Below are 19,858 nucleotides of genomic sequence, written 5' to 3'. Positions count from 1 at the left end.
TGAGTTCCTGTAGAGATAGTAATACACATTCTCCTTTTTTTGCCAAATAAATGAAACGCATGTCATTAATGTCTTCTCTCTTTCTGTATCAAAATATCACTTTCCTCAGAGATGGTCAAGTTCAGTTTGTGCATCAATTAGTCTATGATATACATTTTTTTTTTATTATTAAATTTTTTTTTTTTATTATTTTTCTTATTAAAAGAAAAACAACAACAACAAGAACCGTACAGAACGGAAAACCGTGAGTCTAAGCCCGTGATACAAACCGAACCGTGGGTTTTGTGAACAGTGCCGCCGCTAATATGCTCCTAAAACACAATCATCCATTGCAGTTTTCATCCATTTTTTTTATTGTTTTTTGTACTTATTTAAATGCATTTTTTAAACAGACTGAGAGTCCATGCTTTTATTGTTTTTGGTTGTTTTGTTCATTTATTGTGGTTATTTAAAATGTTTTCCATTTTTAGTGATAAATAGTCTTTAGAAATTAAAGTTTATTGATCTTTGAACAAGTGTACCTGCATTTTTATGCCATTATCATTATTTTAGATGAAAATGGTCTCAGAACGACATTATTATCGTTTATCGCAATCATTTCTAATTTCCAGCAAAATCTGTTATCGTGACAGGCCTACTGAAAACCCTATGAGGACCACTGAGTTCAATAGTCAAATTGAACAGGACATCATATTATTAGATGACAGGCAATGCTATAGGCAGAACATAATTAATTATGTTGATTATTCAATATTTACTGCCAGATTAAAATAATTAAGATAAAAAAAGAAATAAGATAATACTCAATATACTGGTATTGGCGATAACGTGATGTTTAAAAAATGAAATCAATACTAATACTACACAAATTATCAAAATATTGTTAATAATCCAGCACTAGTAACTAGTTGCCACTCCAAACTAGTGGGTGGAAGTATTGCACCTTAATGCTGATTGCCACCATGCTGCTACTTGACAACTGTTACATAAAATGATGTCTGAGGAGATTAGAGACATACAGACCCTCTAAATAAAGTCGAGAAAAGTGAACTTGCCAGTGTAAATGTTTTTGAGATTTGGGAAAGACTTTGTACTCTTTTGTATAGTTATAAACTTGTTATTGTAACCAAACTTGGTTGCAAACTCTCTCCATCTCCTGAAGTGTTACCATTATCAGTCTTAATGTTAGCTGGAGATCAGGTGCCAATTAGACAGAACTTTATCTAAAGTGTAAACTAATCATAATGCAGTTAGTGTGAGTCTTAGTCATTTATTATCTCTACTACAGTAGTCTCACCTTTCTAAGGCCTCTGAATCCATGGGTGTGTTTAATCGACCGCCTGTACAGACACAGTAAACACAGAGGTCATATAATGTGATAGGCAGCAATAGAAGCAGGTTGACTTTTCAACCTTGTGTTCACTGTACTGGTAGTTTATAATTTGAAGTAGTGACTGTAAACTTACCCTCTTCCTTCTTTGTAATTATCCAAGCCCTCATCGAAGGATCTGGACCGCTCTGTTTTAGCTCCAGAATCGGATTCCAGAATTGTGAGTCGTAAAGAATCTAGATGGAGATATGGGTGAATTCATAGTTTAAAAAAAGAGTTTCTGATGTCAGTGAGATACTGTATGTGTTGGCAAAGATGTTCCTCACCCTGGTCATGGGACAGCTGTCGGCGTATTACAGGAGAAGGAGAAGTTGGACTGGGTGGGATGGTGGTGATGATAGGCGTGCTGGAAATCACGGCAGATGCAGGAATGTGTGTTGTGTCGTGGTCATTACTGGAGCTTGACGGCTCATCTGATGACAACAGACATGAGGCAATCTTTTATCTTTGTATTATATTGCATGGATTGATGTAGTCTAATAGACACAACAGAATCAGACAGTCTAAAGAAAACTTGCTTACTCATACAGCAAGTGAGCAATCCTTAAATTGATAAGGCTCCCACGCCTCTTCATGCACATACAGTAGAGCAGATGGGTTACATCACTGGATAACATATTACTAGTACATTTTTAACCACAGGATTTTAATTTCCTGTTGTTTTAGTTTTAGTTCCTAGCAGTCATTAACCTGACAAGCCAGACCCACATCAAGATGTTTGGTCTGGAAACTCACCATTGACAGGGCTCAATCTGAGGGGCGGGATAAACGGTTGTCTTTCAAACTCCCTCTGCACATGATAGGATAGCGCTACAACCAACCAGAGCAACATGAAGCGGAGCTAGTTGAAGCTAGTAAACATGTGAAGATTAAACTTTCACCGTATCCGGTCGGCAAAACTTCGAACACATCTTCCCTTTTTAAGAATGACTTCAGTGCCATTCTTTGTTCTTTTCTCAGAGAAAAGCTTAACTCCAAGTCTTCCAGAGTCTTGGCCGTCATTATGTTAAGCTCCGCCCATCGACTCTATACACGATGTGATTGGCCTGACCAGAGTTTGGTTTTTACAGCTCAGAAGTGTATTGAGAGTTGCTAGACGACACTCGCGGCAGATTAGATTTGCTGCCGCTAGGGTGCGTCTAGATTTCTAGGCTAAGCAGTCATTGCTCTGTCTGCAATCTCTCTGTAATACATTAATAAAATATATGATGCAAAAATAAAAATTAGGTGTGTTTATTTGCATCAGAATGCCTTGAAAATGCCAAAAACATAAGCTGACAGGCAACCAAACCCAACACAATCTACCAAATTGAATATAAAACCCTACCATAACAAAAGTCTTATAAAACACAAAACAATCACAAAAACAAACCCAAACTAAAGTATATCAAATAAACTTAAAAACAGAGTCTACCTAACAAAACAAATTCTACCAAATCAAACATTACATTAAAAGAGATTAGAGTTTCAGGAACAATTCCAAAAAAGAGGAATCTTTGAGCTAGATTCTACTGGCATGTTCCAATGCTTTCTCTACTGCCCTCTGGCTTGTTAGAGGTTTCCGAGCTGTGGATGATCTGGAGGGAGTGGGAAATTGTCAGGGAATGGCAGTGGAAGTCTCTGCCTTGGGTGGAATGTGGCAGCATGTCACATTATCTGTGCCCCTGTGGACTATGATGTCATGTCCTATCACTGTACTGGTGTACATTACAGTTTGGAGATGCTCCCAGGCACTGACCCATGCACTTCACAAACACTCTGAGATACAGCACTGTCTAGTTATGTACATATCAAAGCCCATAACACATTCTATAATTAAATGTGCAGGCTGGTAGAGTATGGAACTATATCTTGAGAAGCACAACCATTTGTGATGGCCAATCAACAAATTCTACTTGATGTAGGACATACTTCAGGAATCTATGTCTGTAATGTCTAGAAATTGGCCAATATTTTGAGGGTGACAAATGACTTGAAAGACACCTAAGAAAGCACTGTGTTTAGAGCCACCCCCCCCCCCCATCACACACACACACACACACACACACACACACACACACACACATGAAATATTACCAGAACTCAAATTACTCATCAATCGTCTCTGCCAACTTTGTTTACATTGGGTTGAGCTGTTCATCCTGCTGTTATTACTGTTAACATAATAAAACCACAATGTTGCACACCACTTGATCTAAAGCTCTCTATGCAAAACCTGGGCCATTAAGGATACAGAAACAGTAAGGCCTTTTATATGATTTATCTGAGCAATAAAAAGCAAATTCATCCTGACCTGCCCTAGTGTGACAGCACAATTGAGTAGACAAGGACTGCCTTGTGTACAAAGTAGGAAGATAAAGTTAAGATGTTTAGTTTACTCTGAATAATATAAAACAGTAAATATTGAGACGAAGCATTTTCCCCTGTGTCCCATCAGCTGCTTAATATTATAAACAGAGATACAGCAGGGACACGTTCTAAGAATCGTTTTGCTAAAGCCAAAAGTGATACAACTGGTACGAGCACATCCCATTTCATCTGTATGTGTCCATTTTTATACGCATTTGAAAGATGCTTAATCAACAGGACAAAAGTATTTTAAAGTAAAGTAAAAAAACATATATTAAAACATGATAACTATCAAACTCATCTCCTTTAAGGGTAGACTGGATGGTTGCTATAGAAACATAATATGTGGTTATCTTATATAGTTGAAAAAGCCTCTCACCAATGAAGGGAATTGAGTCCAGGGAGTCATCAAGGTTGCTTGAAAGAGAGGTTTTACACTGGTCTCCTAGTTTACTCATGTGCATTTCGCGTCGGGTATTGTTAGGCAGCCAGCATGTGTTAGAGACTGCAGGTGGTTCGGTCCCTCCTTCTGTCTCATTCACTGCCAGAATGTAGGAAGGGTGGCGGATAGGTTGAGATCCAGACTTCTCCCTCAGAACCACAACTACAGTAGCATTTGGACCCTCGATACCTTCCACCACCTTTTCATTGGGGGGTTGTGCTTCTATGTACCTAGGCTGCTGAGGAACTGTTCCGTTACTGGTTAGTGTGGGCTTGGATCCACCCTGCTTTGTTCTATTGGGTTTAGTGGCGGCAGAACAAGAAGAAGAGCGACCTCCACGGGCTACCTCTCGGACAGGCTCCTGAAGGCTGTCAGCCCGCCCCCTAGGCTGTAACTGCTTTGCATTGTGGGTCATGTGGTTGGCAGTGAGTGGTGTTCTTTGGTCTTTAATGGGGCCTGTGTTGGAACTACCAGTGATGTGGCCTTGTATTGAGGCCAGGGCAGAAGCTATATAAGAAGCAGCAGCAGTGGAGGGGTCGGAGACATAATTTTTCGCAGGTAGCAATGAGGGTCTATTTAAGGAAGGTGCAGAGGTGTTACACAGGCTTTCAGCTCTGGAGGTAAGCAATGAATCTGCACCTCTACTGAAAAGAGGGGTGATAGGCAACCCTGGGTAACTGCCCCCTCGTCTGTCTGGGCTAAACACACCCTGTGTTCTGTGAGGCGCTGTACGCAAGGAAGAAGACTGCCTGCTTGCTCTTGCCTCGTCCCCTCTGTTCATGAGTAACCAGTCCTCAGTCTCAGTTCTGCAGCATGCCTGCCTGTCCAACATGGATGTTGCATTTTCATTCTGTCTGCCCAGATAGTCACATGAATATGCCCTCGGTTTCTGGATACCTATGGGGGCTGACGGGAGGGCATCTTGGGAAGCACTGCGAGGCCAATTCTGTGCTAGGGCAGTCCGTTCTGCATCACCAAGCCTCTCCTGAGAAACGCTACGCAGAGGCAGCACAGTGGATACCTGATAACTCCGATCATGTGAGGCGCTCCTCCGTCTCTGCTGTGATCCAGAAAAGCCCCGTGAGGGCGTAGCAGTTGTTGATGCGCTCTTCAGGTTGCTGTATTCGCCTGTACTGGATGGAGATGCAGCTCGCAGACTGTCCAGACGTTCCTGAATAGTTCGGGAGCCATACATGTAGAGTCGTTTGTTGTCAATGTACTCCTTGTAGGTGGTGTAGTTCCTCCAGTCAATATTCTGGTGGGGGGAGCAGGGGGAGGGAGTGGCTGGTGGAGGAGATGGTGTGTAAGGGGTGGGAGAGGTGGCTGATGGGAAGGTTTCTGCTGTTGTGGTTAAGGTATGTCTGTGGGAAGATACAGGCTTCGTGTCTATGCAAGTCTGTGCAGTTTTGGGGGTAGTGTCGGAGAACCCAGTGGACTCTGCAGTTCTGTTGGGTTTGTGCTGTGATTGTATTGCATCAGTCGGAGATGAAGTGACATTAACTCTGGACCTGTTAAAGCTTGGGTCCGTTGAAGCCGCATTCTGGTTCTCCTCTATCCTGTGGCAGGGACCAGCCCAGGCCACATGTGAAGTTTGATCTGTTGTTTCCGGTGAAGCTACCATTGTCCTAAAATTCTCATTAAATACACGCACAACAGTTTGGGTCTTAGGGACCTGAGAGGTTTGAGATGGGATAGGGGAAGATACAGGGATATCAATGCGGCAGCCTATGTCAGGCTTGTGGCATCGATTTGCTCCTTGTCTGGTTCCACATGATGTCTCAGCAGAGCATGATGGCTCTGACACCTGTGCCATGGCCAAGGCATTGGGCTCTATCCGTGGGTAACATATTGGGGGCGGCTCGGGATGTTCTGTGCATTTCCACTATATGCCTCATTTCCTTTAAGGTATGCATCTTGAGAATATGCCTGAAAAGAAGAGACATTTTATTAAATATAATGAATGGCTAACATTACGTGTACTAAATAAATACTGAAATACATTTATACAATTTACTGCTGTATCAAACACAAACATTTTTTGTACAACTTTACTATTTATCTAGTAAACTACAGGGGGCAGGTTGACCCCAATTTCTTTCACTAAGTGTAAATGCAGCCCAGGAAAAGTCAAGAGGGAAAAAGGTCAAGTAGCCAGGCTCAAATGCCTTTAACCACATGGAGGGATTAGGTATCAGAGGCTTACCTACCTTTAGCTGAGAAGAGAGAGCAGTGCGCAGACAAGAGGAAAAAGCAAGAGGAGGGCAGCCTTTAACCGAGCACTCTACAGACGCTAGTAGCTGCTCTGTTATCATCTTACAAAGTCAACAGCCAACTAAAATCCTCATGGTCTAAATACTACACTCTGCTCCGGAAATTACTTCATTTACAATGGGCTCTCTTATCCCAGGTTAATATATAAAGTTATTTCTGTCTCAACTGTCTCAGTGTGCATATGATAGAGCTCAGGCAATAATGAGAGTACGCGATAGCTGGACTTTTGACTCTACACCTGAAGTGTCGCGTTACACAGACGTGTCCCTCCCTCTCTCTCTTTCTCTGTCTGCTCCACCTCTTCTATGGAAATAAAGATGACTGTAAAGATGATTCACAAGGCAACAAATATTAAGATGCCTTATGCCAATGGAATAAATTAGGGGCAAAATGTGTTTTGTGATTGATTAAACATATGCTCTACCCGAGTTTCTTAAGATAGTTAAAGACTGGATTTTAACAAACATTACTGGCACAAAGGGACATGTAATATGCACTTTCATGCAAAGAAACTTCACCACATTAGGGCAATATTACATAACATAAGGGAGGGAGCAAGTGACAGGTTTAGCTCCTTCTTACCAGAGCTGTGATATCCCTGGAGAACTGCGGCCGGAAGGTTAGATTGACAGCGGGAAAAACAAAGGAAGAAAGAACAGAAAAAAAGAGCAATGGTGAGAGAAGATGACAAGAGCTCTACAGGTACACCAGAAGCAATCATCCCCAACACCAGACAGTGCTGCTGTCATTCTAGTGCAGGATAAAGCACGCTATAAATACACACTGCAGCAGAAAGAGAGAGAGAGAGAGAGAGAGAGAGAGAGAGAGAGAGAGAGAGAGAGAGAGAGAGAGAGAGAGAGAGAGGGAGAGAGAGAGAGGGAGAGAGAGAGAGGGAGAGACTACTGGAGGGTTGCCAGTCCAACACCAGAGATGAACCAGACAGAGGAGGACACACTCAAGATCAGAGGGGGACAACTGCTGCTCTTTCCAGAGTGATCCTGCCGCTTTCAACCATGTAAAACCTCCACACACAAACTCAGTGGCCGAACTTCTTTCTCTTATGCTTCCTTTCTCTGTGGCTCCTTTCCACCCACACACACTCTTAAAAATAAAGGTTCCAAAAGGAGGTTTTCCCAGCGATACTATAAAAAAAATTGGTTCCCCAAAGAACCTTTCAGCAAACAATTCGTCAAATAACAACTGTTTTTACTACTATAAATAACCTTTTGTAATGGAAAGTTTCCATGGATGTCAAAGGTTATTTTTGGAACTATCATTGTCCAAAATGAATCTTTATTATTAAGAGTGAGGTGACTGTCTGCACAATCTTGTCTATTCAAGTGGCAGCTTCAGTTTATTCTATTCCTATGTTATTTGTATGCTATTTGAACCTGTTTACACCTGATATTAAGAAAGTGATTAAATTACAAATGGCCAGCTAAGTCTCATTGCTCTCTATACTGGGTAGTAATACAGGTCTCAGATACAGGTCCACTTCCACAAAAGATTTCGAGGGGAGGGTCTATAAAAATAAATAAATAATACAACTGCTTAAAAATTATATTCTCATGATTTTCTTAAACAAAAATGTTGTCCTTTACCTGCTTGTTTCATGATGTCACAGTGTTTCACAGTCAAAACATGTTCTTTGCAAGGTGCTGCTTTGGATCTGATCACCTGCATGCTTTGCATACATTACTTGCCGTTCCCTGAAGTCCATTACATATCTTCTGCCTATGATTCCCATGCACACATGGTAATATGATCCTTTTTTCTGCCCCTCCTGCACCTACACCCATCCTCTGTGTTGTTATACTGTACATAACTATTACATTTAGTTTGTCATAAGCATCCTCATATGGCAATTTTAGACTAAAGTTTTATATAGAGTTTTTTATAGGTTATGTGTAAAAATGACTCGCTGTCACAAATCAGCTTCGGCAATCTGCCAGTTAATGGAGTTATGGCAACCGGTCACGCGACATACAACAGCAAATGCTGTCAAAGCTGACATTACGTTTCATCCGGCGGCAATATTTGAAATGTATTAATATTTGGCGGATGGACTCCATAGGTGTTTCTCAATGTCAAGGATGCTTCCTTGGAAGGACGGATCCTTCCAAGTCACTTCCTTCAGAGGCTAGGCGAGGCTCCTCTTTAGCATTCGGAGAACACGTAAATGGAACAGGCTAGCAAGTGCAAGTCATTGCGTCATTACGTCAGTGAAAAGGTCCGTTGGCCATCAATAACATTATGTGTAACGTTATTTGTATATATTTTTATATCAATACAGTAGTAATTTGTACCGGCATTTAAACGTTAAACTTTACTTATATTTACTACGGTTATAACAAATGTTTGGTAACGTAAATAAAAGCATTGTGGCAAGCAGCGAGGTGAGGGACCGCGAGAGCGGGCCGGTGGAGTGATAATGAGCGGCAGCTGATCGCCGCCACACCGGTCTCGGCTCACGGCAGAGTGATTGGAGTATAAATGGTGGAGCGTGGAAGACGAGAGAGGACTAGGCCTGGAGTTTATGTTATGGTTTGTTTATGGTTTATTATGTGTGTGCGGGCAGTCGCCCGTGAGGGTTTTTCCCCGTGTTACTTTCGTTTTGTTTATTATTTATAATAAAGTTGTTGAACGTTCACCGGTTCCCGCCTCCTTCCTTCCCATCTCCAAACTCCGATACAAGCATATTTGCACCGTTCACGCTCAGACTCCGGGAACGTCAGAAGATAGCGAAGCTGCGCGCATAGGATTGTGGGTGATTTGAGAACGCGAAGTGCGCAAAGGCTACTCATAAGCATCCTTTCCTGTATATGACATATTTTTCGAACGAAGGACTCAGTCCTTGATTGAAATTCGAGGATCCTCAACATTGGAACAGTCCTTCGTCGGGTGTCGATGACGTGGCATCCTTGGAATTCTGGCTTCCGAGGATCCTTCCTTGACATTGAGAAACGCCTCATGTTACTGATCGCTTTTGGGTATTTTCTTCACAGAAATCAATCGTTTGGCCTCGGAACACTTGGAATATTTGTAGTTTCTGAAAAAATTGTGCCTGCCATATTTGTGTATCTGCCTGTTATATCCTGTTTTTTTATGATACACAAATGGGTAGGTTAAGAGTAGGGATTGAGTTAAGTGTTCAAAACGTGTCTGAATAAAAATAAAAATAAATGTAAATAAATTATGCTGACTGAATCAAACTGATGAATATAAGGTGTTGGAACAGGGAATCCGTGTGAGAACCACAGATGCTGACTGTCATTGACTTACATAGGCATCACTTCCATGGACCCATCACGGAATTTTCGGCGATTCTGTGAAACTACCACAGATTTTTTACCACGGAATGTGGTACCACGGACCACATTTGAAAGCCACGTTTCTAGCATCTGTAAAACCGCATTCTACCATCTTAAAAATATATTTAAATTACGGCACATGCTTTCAATGCAAAATGCTGAACAGGTAGTACATGCGTTCATGAGCTCAAGGCTAGATTATTGTAATGCTCTACTGGGTGGTTGCCCTGCTCGCTTAATAAACAAACTCCAAATGGTCCAAAATGCAGCAGCTCGAGTTCTTACTAGAACCAGGAAGTATTATCATATTAGTCCAGTTCTGTCAACACTGCACTGGCTCCCTATTAAACATCGCATACATTTTAAAATCTTGCTTATTACTTACAAAGCACTAAATGGTTTAGCTCCCCAGTACTTAAGCGAGATCTTAACACATTATACTCCATCACGTCTATTGCGGTCTCAAAACTCTGGCCAGTTGATAATACCTAGAATATCTAAATCAACTGCAGGCGGTCGATCCTTTTCCTATTTAGCACCTAAACTCTGGAACAGTCTTCCTAGCATTGTTCGGGAAGCAGACACACTCTGTCAGTTTCTAGACTAAAAACACATCTCTTTACCATGGTATACACATAGAACATTTTTAACTCTCATTATTCAATTCAATTGACTGATTGTTCTGCTGCATTAACTAGGTCAGCCGGAACCGGGAACACTTCCCATAACACCAGATGTACTCGTTACATCATAAAAAGAGTGGCATCTACGCTAATGTTAGTCTCTCTGTTTATCCCGAGGTTTATCCCGGATCCGGACCGTGTCCGGATCGGATGGTGGACCTGCGCCTGGACATGACCAACGCATCTTGGAGTGTCTGCTGAGACCGTGTCAATTGGTGTCTCCTCTGAATTTGCCTCACCGATCTTTCATGTATTCATACTCGTGTAATCGACGCCCCATCCTAAATAAACCCGTCTCTTCTGGGATACCCTGAAATTTTGAATATTCCGATCTAATATGATTTCTGACCTGTAAGGTTGCCAGAATAATAATCATACACGGTGTGTTAATAGGCCAGAGGAGAACTGGCACCCCGACTAAGTTTGGTTTCTCCAAGGTTTATTTTTCTCCATCACGCCCTGATGGAGTTTTGGTTCCTTGCCACTGTCGCCTTTGGCTTGGCTTGCTCAGTTGGCGACACTAAAATTATGATCATAACTATTCAACTAGTTATACAGATAAAATTTATGAATTAGGTTTTAATTAATTCTATAAACTATAATAAGGATCTGCCAACATTGTCGCTATATGATAAATTAAAATAAGCTGATAACAACACTGTTTTCTCCAGAACGACTGTACAGCCAAATCTAATTTTGATGCAATATTATCCTGTTTGACACTGTGAAGCTGCTTTGACACAATTGTGATTGTAAAAGCGCTATAAAAATAAAGTTGACTGATTGATTGATTGATTGATTGATTTGATTGATTGATTTATTGGTTTTTGAGTTAAGGGTCCTTGTTCATTTCACGGAAATCTGTGAGATCAGGTTGGTTATGGAGTAAAGGAGGACCAGCACAATATTAGGTCATAATGTTATGCCTGATCAGTGTATGTTTGTGTATGTATATAGTGCATCTCTAATTGTATTGGTCCCCCTTTTGCTGCCAAAACAGCCCTGACCTATCATGGCATATAGTCTAATAGTGTATCTTGGTGCCATGTGTTCCCAGATAAGCGACGCACACGCTCCCGACCATCCACTTGATGTAAAAGAAAATGTAATTCATCATGCCACCTTCTTCCATTGCTCGGTGGTCCAGTTTTAAGGCTCACATGCCCACTGCTGCCGCTTTCGGCAATGGACAGGGATCAGCACGGGGCAATACAGCCTCATACACACAACACATTTTTTATTCTGTAACCTTACTATCAGAACCAACATTAACTTTCAGAGCAATTTGAGCTACAGTAGATCATCTGTTTAATCGGACCACACGGGCCAGCCTTCGCTTTCTATGTGTCGCCGGTTATATATATATATATATATATATATATATATATATATATATATATATATATATATATATATATATATATATATATATACACACAACTTTGTGTGTAATATGATATCTATCTCTACTGAAATCAGTTATGAGATCCCATGAAGAGCGTTATTGGTGTGTAAAACAGATGTGCTGAATGTATGTAATGTTTCAAATCCTTTACTTATGAGGAACATAGCTGCCTTAGAGAGAAGATGCATATGCAGATAGTAGAAGACAGTAGGTTTTGGAAGAGAATTTGTTACTAGAACTGCTTCCTGTTAGCTGAAATAACAAGCATGAGTGTCATTCCTAACTCTTCAACTCCACACTGGAGGGACTCATTACTGTCATATCACAAAGTGCCCGAGGGATCCAAGGTGGAATAGGATTTAATGTGGCTGGCATGTAACAGCCTGAGATTTGGAGTCCTATCTGGAATGTGCTCAGATACGGGGGTGGCATTACGTCCCTAGTTCTAAGGAAAACCTCATTATAGCTGAATTCAAAATAAGCACACACATACACACACACAGGCGCCATCACGCTTCTCTGCTCTGCTGGATCACTGAACTCTGCCTGGAAGAGCATCTTCACCGAACAAACTGGTGCCATCTGTTTACCTTCCAACAATTCCTTTTGCTTAAGTCATTTCATCCATTCTCCATTCAGAAACTTAAAAAGCCTCACATCTTTACACCACAACACACACATACCAATAATTCACTGTTAATCTTGAAAAGACAATACTTCCCACAAAATTAAAAATAAGAGTGCGGATGAGGAAACTTTCAATGAGAAAATTTTTTACTGACCAAAGTTAACTAGCCAACACAAGAGCGAGAGAAAGCCTGAAGATTAAACTTATTTTGCGCACAATAATTAAGATTTGTTTTGTGTGTGTGTGTGACAAGTAAACCCATGAGAAATAAGAACCTACCAGCTGTAAAATGTCTTCATCTTTTGGCATCACGCAGAGCTCCAGAGATGTGTCACTGCAAAGAGACAAATCATGACTACAGTCACGAGTACAGTGTTTTTATGATATTCAAGAACAAGCAACGACTGCTAGCTGTGTTTATACCAAATAAAATTACGTAATAAAGAGCATATTCATTCAACTTTCTCAAGGATTAAGAGATTTATCAGCAAGACTACAGATAATCAACCCACAAAATGAGCAAAAAGGAGCATATGGATAGCAGAGAAGCAATTATTCCTGGATTAAGTATTATATAAAATCAAATTTAGGTTAATATTAAAATATACAACTAGTTAGCAAGTCAGACCCTTAACCATGAGGCTACATCACCCCTCAGGGGCTGGACAAAGCAGTGCAAGTTGCAACATTACCTGTTCTGAATAAGGGCGATTACTTGGGAATACGTCTTTCCGATGATGCTTTCTCCGTTGACTTTTACAATGCGATCCCCTGTGGGAAGGAGGAACAGGAAAAGAACCAGATGCTAAAGATGTTTAAAAAAAACGTGCTTTGAAATCTAAATTCAGGCTTATAAGATTTTTTATAAACCTCTGAGGAACTGATGATCCACATGATGCCGTGGTCTTTTATTATTTATTTATTTTATTTTTTTACAGTTTTGGAGGGGAATTCAGAACCAGGGAGTGTATGTTTGTTTCCGATTTGTTGACCGATGTGTGCTGAAGATGAGATTCACAGGAAAACAGTCAGAGTGGGCCAGCAGCGAGATATTGTGGATAATTGTGGGAACGTGTTTTGGAACCTCCCAAAAGTCTGCCCACTGAGACCAACATAGTAATAACTTCTCAATGTGTCTTTGGGTCCAGACGGATCACATTTACGTAACACTTCAGCTGCTGATGAAGAAGACCTGCCAATTCATTTCGGATGCTGGCTGATGGTATGACCTCTTGCCTGGTTTACCTCCACTTGTTTAGTGTGATGCCTTCATGCATCAGTGAGCCCAGATTTATGTCTTAAGGGGGCTGACAAACAGGATGTGTGGTCTATCTGTGCTATTTTTATATTTGCTAGTGCACACATGCGTCAGATGGATTTATATACAAGTATAATAATAGGAACTTTGAATTATCTTGGAGAGAATTTCATCATGTCGACTGCAGTTAGCGATCGTGACATGCAGTTTGAATTCTGAATAAAGAATGACAGCCACAGTGAGGGGAATTCATTTTGAAAATCAATAAACTTGAATTGAATGACTTAAATATTCATTTGTACCTCACAATAAACTATGGAAAAGCTTATATATAACTGCACAGATCCAATATACACATGCGTTTTCTTTGCCGACTGTTTATATTCACTTAATAAACATAACCGACTGTATTTACTTTACGAATATATTTTGCCATATTTTTATGTGCATTTTTCCATTCAATTACAAACAAACAAAAATCACAGAAGAGAACTCAATTCAGAATTGTGCACTGTACAGTATGAGAGGCTTTCTGTGTGCACTTTGTTTTGCATGTGTCTGCAGCACATAAAAGACTGTGCGGGTCTTCTTGCGCTTGCATGGTTTAAAATCACATTAAAAACACTTTCTGTGAACGCGCTTTGGATTTGTGCAGCACAAAAAACTGTGAGTCTTCTTGTGCTTGAATTATTTAAAATCATATTAAAAGAATAGATAAAAGAAATCAACATTTTCAGTTTAGGTGTCCGATTCTTGACCTTAAAGGGGTACTTCAGCACTGGGAAGATGAATCTGTATTTAAACTGGGTCATTAATGTAGTAGAAATGTGATTTTTTTTTGAATTTGGTGCTTTCTAGACTGAGAAAAGACATACAAATGTATTTTTGTCTCATGTGAATGAAAGACTACAATTCCCAGAATGCTTCACTGCCCCCAGGGCCACTCCCAAAGCCACCGCTACTGAATCACTTTTACTTTCCCACCAGCACGTTCATCTTCATAAAATCAGTTCAGTTAGAGAACAGACACTACAATTAAAAACTGAACGTGTCTGTTATTGTGATTTATTACACAGCTCTGTGAAATACTTGATTCTGATTGGTCAATCGCGCATTCCAGGGGTACGTTATTCCCAGATAACTATTACACAGCTCTGTCAAATACTCGATTCTGATTGGTCAATCGCGCATTCCAGGGGTACGTTATTCCCAGATAACACCCGCCCATCCGGTTACTATGAGTTATCTTGACCGGTACTACTTCTATGCTTAACGCTGGCGCCATCTTGTGGCTTAAACAGCCATGGGTTACAATGGAAGACTTTAAGGCAGGTTTCCTTTATAAAGTTTTAAATATGGATATTCTTCTTACACAAACGCATCGATTCGAATCAGAAGGCTCTATTAACCCATCGGGGTCGTGTGGAGCACGTTATTTGACGGACAGCTGCATTTTTTATGGACTTCAAAAACAGCTACAACTACTGCTTGGATTAACGTTAGCCTGGACTTTTTAAATATAACTCTGATTGTATTTGTCTGAAAGAAGAATGTGTAATAAGCGTGTAATAAGCGGGATAATGTACACCCAGCCTGTTGTTATCGCAGAATAAACCCCTTCAGAGTGATGCAAGACCCCTCCGCATCGCTTCGGGGTCCTGATCACTCTGTCGGGGTTTATTCTGCGATAACAACCGGCTGGGTGTACCTTATCCCTTACTTAGCCGCTGAGGAAGTGTCAGCACACACGCAGGAGTTTTACACGCATCGTGAATGAGCTGAGGTAAGAGCTCTCGTGATGAGAGCTGATGTAAGCGCATCCACGCTCGCGGCAGTAGTTCTCAGCGCGGGTTCAGTCTGGTGCGTTTTCAGTTCATGCCTTTGGAAGATTAACTTTCACAGGAATTAACTTGAGAAGATAAAACACTCACTTTGCTCTGCCGGCCGCACCGTTCCCATGAATGCCTGAGCCGAGCTGAGTTGTGAGTGTGGAACACATGCGGAAATAGCTCCCTCTGCTGGCTGTAGTCTTTAGCCTCTGGTCAAACATTTTACAGATGACGCAAATCGACGATATTTGCGTCAGCGGAGTAATTTTTTCTGAAATAAAATCCATAAATCTCTCGTCTCAGGGGGATATGAGAGTGGGGAGCACGATCATTCGAATATACTCCAGGGTTTCTACTAATAGAAAGCCATATGCTAATCGCTGAAGTAACCCTTTAAGTTTCCGATTCCAGAATTTGAATAGATTTTTCGATCCCCAATCCTAGTGGTGCACCTTATTGCTAGGTGGTTACCACCCGTCATAATTAAATAAGATTAAAAAATAAGAAGCAGTGTGCAGTCACTTCTGCCACAACAAATTGTGCTGGAGGAGATGGCAGATGAAAGTGAGATACTCTACCCATACCCCAAAATATTTAGCTCACCAGTTTGGAAGCTTTTAAACTGTAAAAAAGACGGGGCATTAGACATCCCAGACTCTCTCTCCGTCTCTCTATAGTTTTTTTTTTTTTTGGCCAAAAAAGAGAAAACAAAATAAAATTACAGATAAATTTGGCTGATATTATTATTTATGTTATTCCCTAGAGTTTTTATAGATATTGTGATAATATCGTTATTGTGAATTCTTTTGTCCACGATAATCGACCGATCTGATATTGTGATAGCCCTACAATGGACCAATCAGAACGATCTGGAGGAGGGACAACGGAGTGTCTGCTACAATGTCTTAAACTGTAATTCATCAATATGCTAATTTTGAAAAACGGACATCAAATATATGTCGAGGCTTCTGCATTCTACTTCAGTATAAGAACCAGTACCTGTGCAGAGTCCAGCTCCGTGAGCGGGGCCGCCCTCTTTCACCTGCTTGACAAAGATGGTGTCCATCGGCTCCAGTCTGTTCCGCTGTCTCCCTGATGGCATGAGACGAAGAGCAAGAGTCACTTAAGAGTCATCAAAAACCTTTTTTTCCCCATTTTGTCACAAATAAAAAGGAATATATTTGTCAAGCCTTGATCATGTCTTTTTCTCTCACAGTACTTTTCAGACTTATATTGCACAACGTGCTTTAGTCATGCTCACTGAATCTTCTGTTGCAATCTCTCATACTCTGATCTGAGTAAAGCATAAGATAATATAAAATATGCGCATGCCTACGTGTGAGTGTGTGTGTATGCACATATTTGACGGGGTTAGATCATGCTGACAGCCGCATACCTGTCGGGATACAGATACACTAAGAGGAAAGTATGTGTGCTGTCTGAAGCACTGCAGCAACAAACGACCCTTTCTGTAATGCATAGAGCTGACTGAACATTTATATTGCGTAGACGCTGACCTGCTGACTTCCATTTCACACTTGTGTTGTTGCTGTTTTTGCTAAGCGCTTCTCATTTCAACTATTGGAAGATTGCTTTTGCATTTTGATAAATGCCCAATATCGAATTAATTTAGATTAATTGTGCAGCCCTAGTGGAATGAACGTTTAACAGAGCTGACTAACAGATGTATAACTTTGTTATTCAAATTCTGCAGAAACCTATGGTGGCAGATTATGTGCTCACTTATAGAGGAGTTTGGGACCAGAAACCAAGACAGAAAAGTCCACTGCAGAAAAAAAACACATTCACTATTCACAAAAAATCACTGATGCAAACAGATACATCTTACTTGTGCTTGCACTAACATAGACACATGGAAAAGCAGTGTTTGAAGCTGTTACACTGATGTGTGGTGTCAGGCTCCCTCTACAAGCACATGAAGTATTGCAGCATGGTTTTCACCATGCACTGAATGATGTAATAGCTTACCGACCACATTACATACTGAGCATGCTCTGGCTCTGACATACATCTGTTTGTGTGTGTCCTTGTTTATATTACATTGTGGGGACCAACTGTCCCCATAAGGATAGTAAAACCTGAGGTCACCTACACTGTGGGACCTTCTGAGTCCTACTTTAGTGACGTTTATACACTTTTTGGAAAAATGCTAAGTGTACTTCTTTTCACAGTGGTTTGCGCTATGTGTCTCTACTTTTTACTTGAAAAGCTCAGAGGACAAAAAGTAGGATTCATTCAGCCTTAAAGGATAGTTCACCCAAACCCTCAAGTTATTCCAAATCTGTATGAATTTCTGAATTAAAATGACTTTATTTATTTTTTTATGTTCAAATTCCAATGCTGTGCATTATTGAGTCTGTTTTTTATAATACAACACAGCTGTGGAATTTTAACATGCCTTTTTTTTAGATGTTAAAGGTCCCGTTCTTCGCGTGTTTTCGAAGCTTTGATTATGTTTACAGTGTGCAATATAACATGAGTTCATGTTTCGCGTGTAAAAAAACAGTATTTTTCACTCAATTTACTTATCTGTACAGCGCTGTTTTCTCTGTCCTAAAAATGGCCTGATGATTTCCTTGTTCTATGAAGTCCCTCCTTCAGAAATACATGCAACGAGTTCTGATTGGGCCAGTGCTTCCCGTGTTGTAATTGGACAGCAGCTTAGCGCACTTTGCCAGGAAAGGTCCCACCTCTTACCATAACGAGAAGATGCAAGCGCTGAATGCGTGTTTTGCGTGTTCTTGTGGGCGGAGGGTTAGTCAACAAACGGTTCTAGTGACGTCATTCCTGAAGGAAGTGCAGGGGTGTAGTCCAAACTGGCCGTCCACTGTAGGCTTTGAAATGGAACTTCTGTTAAATAAAATATCTCGCTTGGCATTGAACTTTGAGCTTTATAATTTTACAGGTATTATTTATGCTCTATCAGCAACATTTTACACTAACTAAAGTTTGAAAGATGGAATCGCGATGAACAGGACCTTTAAAAGTAATTGCGATACAAAAATAATTGCAAATGCGTTGTGGCGATTTCGTTGTGTTGTGGCGATTTCGTTGCGTTGTGGCGATTTCGTTGCGTTGTGACGATTTCGTCGTGTTGTGGTGATTTTGTTGTGTTGTGGCGATTTCGTTGTGTTGTGGTGATTTCATTGCGTTGTGGCGATTTCGTTGTGTTGTGGCGATTTCGTTGTGTTGTGGTGATTTCGTTGTGTTGTAGTGATTTTGTAGTGTTGTGGTGATTTCATAGCCTGACAAGCCAGACCCACATCAAGATGTTTGGTCTGGAAACTCACCATAGACAGGGCTCAATCCGAGGGGCGGGATAAACGGTTGTCTTTCAAACTCCCTCTGCACGCGATAGGATAGCGCTACAACCAACCAGAGCAACGAAGGTGAAGCGGAGCTCGTCGATAGATTAAACATTCGCCGTATCCGGTCGGCAAAACTCTGAACACATCTTCCCTTTTGAAGAATGACTTCAGTGCCGTTCTTTGTTCTTTTCTCAGAGAAAAGCTTAACTCCAAGTCTTCCAGAGTCACGGTCAAAGCTGATTCGAAAGACCGCCGTTCGCCAGTTTCTGTGTTTACTAGAAGCACGAGCGCAACTCGGCCGTCGTCATTATGTTAAGCCCACCGATTCTATACACAATGTTATTGGCCTGACCAGAGTTTGGCATTTACAGCTCAAAAGTGTATTGAGAGTTGCTAGACGACACTCGCGGCAGATTAGATTTGCTGCCGCTAGGGTGCGTCTAGATTTCTAGGCTAGTGAGTGGCTGCACTACTGGGCCACCCTACATATCAGGGGCATTTTATGATTAACTGAAATACATTTCTTTCATACAGTTTCTTTAATAGTAATTATTTTTATCGAAGAATAATAATACTATATATATATATATATATATATATATATATATATATATATATATATATATATATATATATATATATATATATATATATATATATATATATATATATTTATATATATATATATATATATATATATATATATATATAATTTTTTTCTTTTTTTTAATTGGGCAGCTCTGCTTTGCCCAGTACTGAACATTGATCCTCTCCTGTAGAGGGCAGTAATTCATATGATCAATTGAGTGCTATAGTAATGGGATACTACATCCGTGGCTCAGTACCAGACCAGGAGGTTAATATTTTATCCCGTTACACATGAATTGTGATCCAATCTGATTACTATTGGCATCTCTTGAGAAGCTTTGTTTAATATGATATGGCTCAACCTCATCTATCGAA

The 19,858-nt window shown here is 40.6% G+C and overlaps 1 protein-coding gene across 1 annotated transcript in view; it reads right to left on the bottom strand.

The window, feature by feature from the left end:
* Nucleotides 1-19,858, bottom strand: part of LOC137063551 (rho GTPase-activating protein 21) — a 171,218-nt gene that overhangs the window by 20,696 nt on the left and 130,664 nt on the right. The window contains 9 exon segments of the mRNA XM_067434784.1: nt 1,298-1,340; nt 1,467-1,566; nt 1,657-1,803; nt 4,119-6,047; nt 6,050-6,107; nt 7,035-7,058; nt 12,759-12,813; nt 13,172-13,250; nt 16,566-16,658. Of these exon segments, the coding sequence (XP_067290885.1) occupies nt 1,298-1,340; nt 1,467-1,566; nt 1,657-1,803; nt 4,119-6,047; nt 6,050-6,107; nt 7,035-7,058; nt 12,759-12,813; nt 13,172-13,250; nt 16,566-16,658 (2,528 nt within the window).

Source organism: Pseudorasbora parva, chromosome 24, assembly GCF_024679245.1.
Source record: "Pseudorasbora parva isolate DD20220531a chromosome 24, ASM2467924v1, whole genome shotgun sequence".
Lineage (NCBI taxonomy): Eukaryota > Metazoa > Chordata > Actinopteri > Cypriniformes > Gobionidae > Pseudorasbora > Pseudorasbora parva.
The sequence above is the reverse complement of the archived record's forward strand: the minus strand, read 5'-3'. Positions and strand labels throughout refer to the sequence as shown.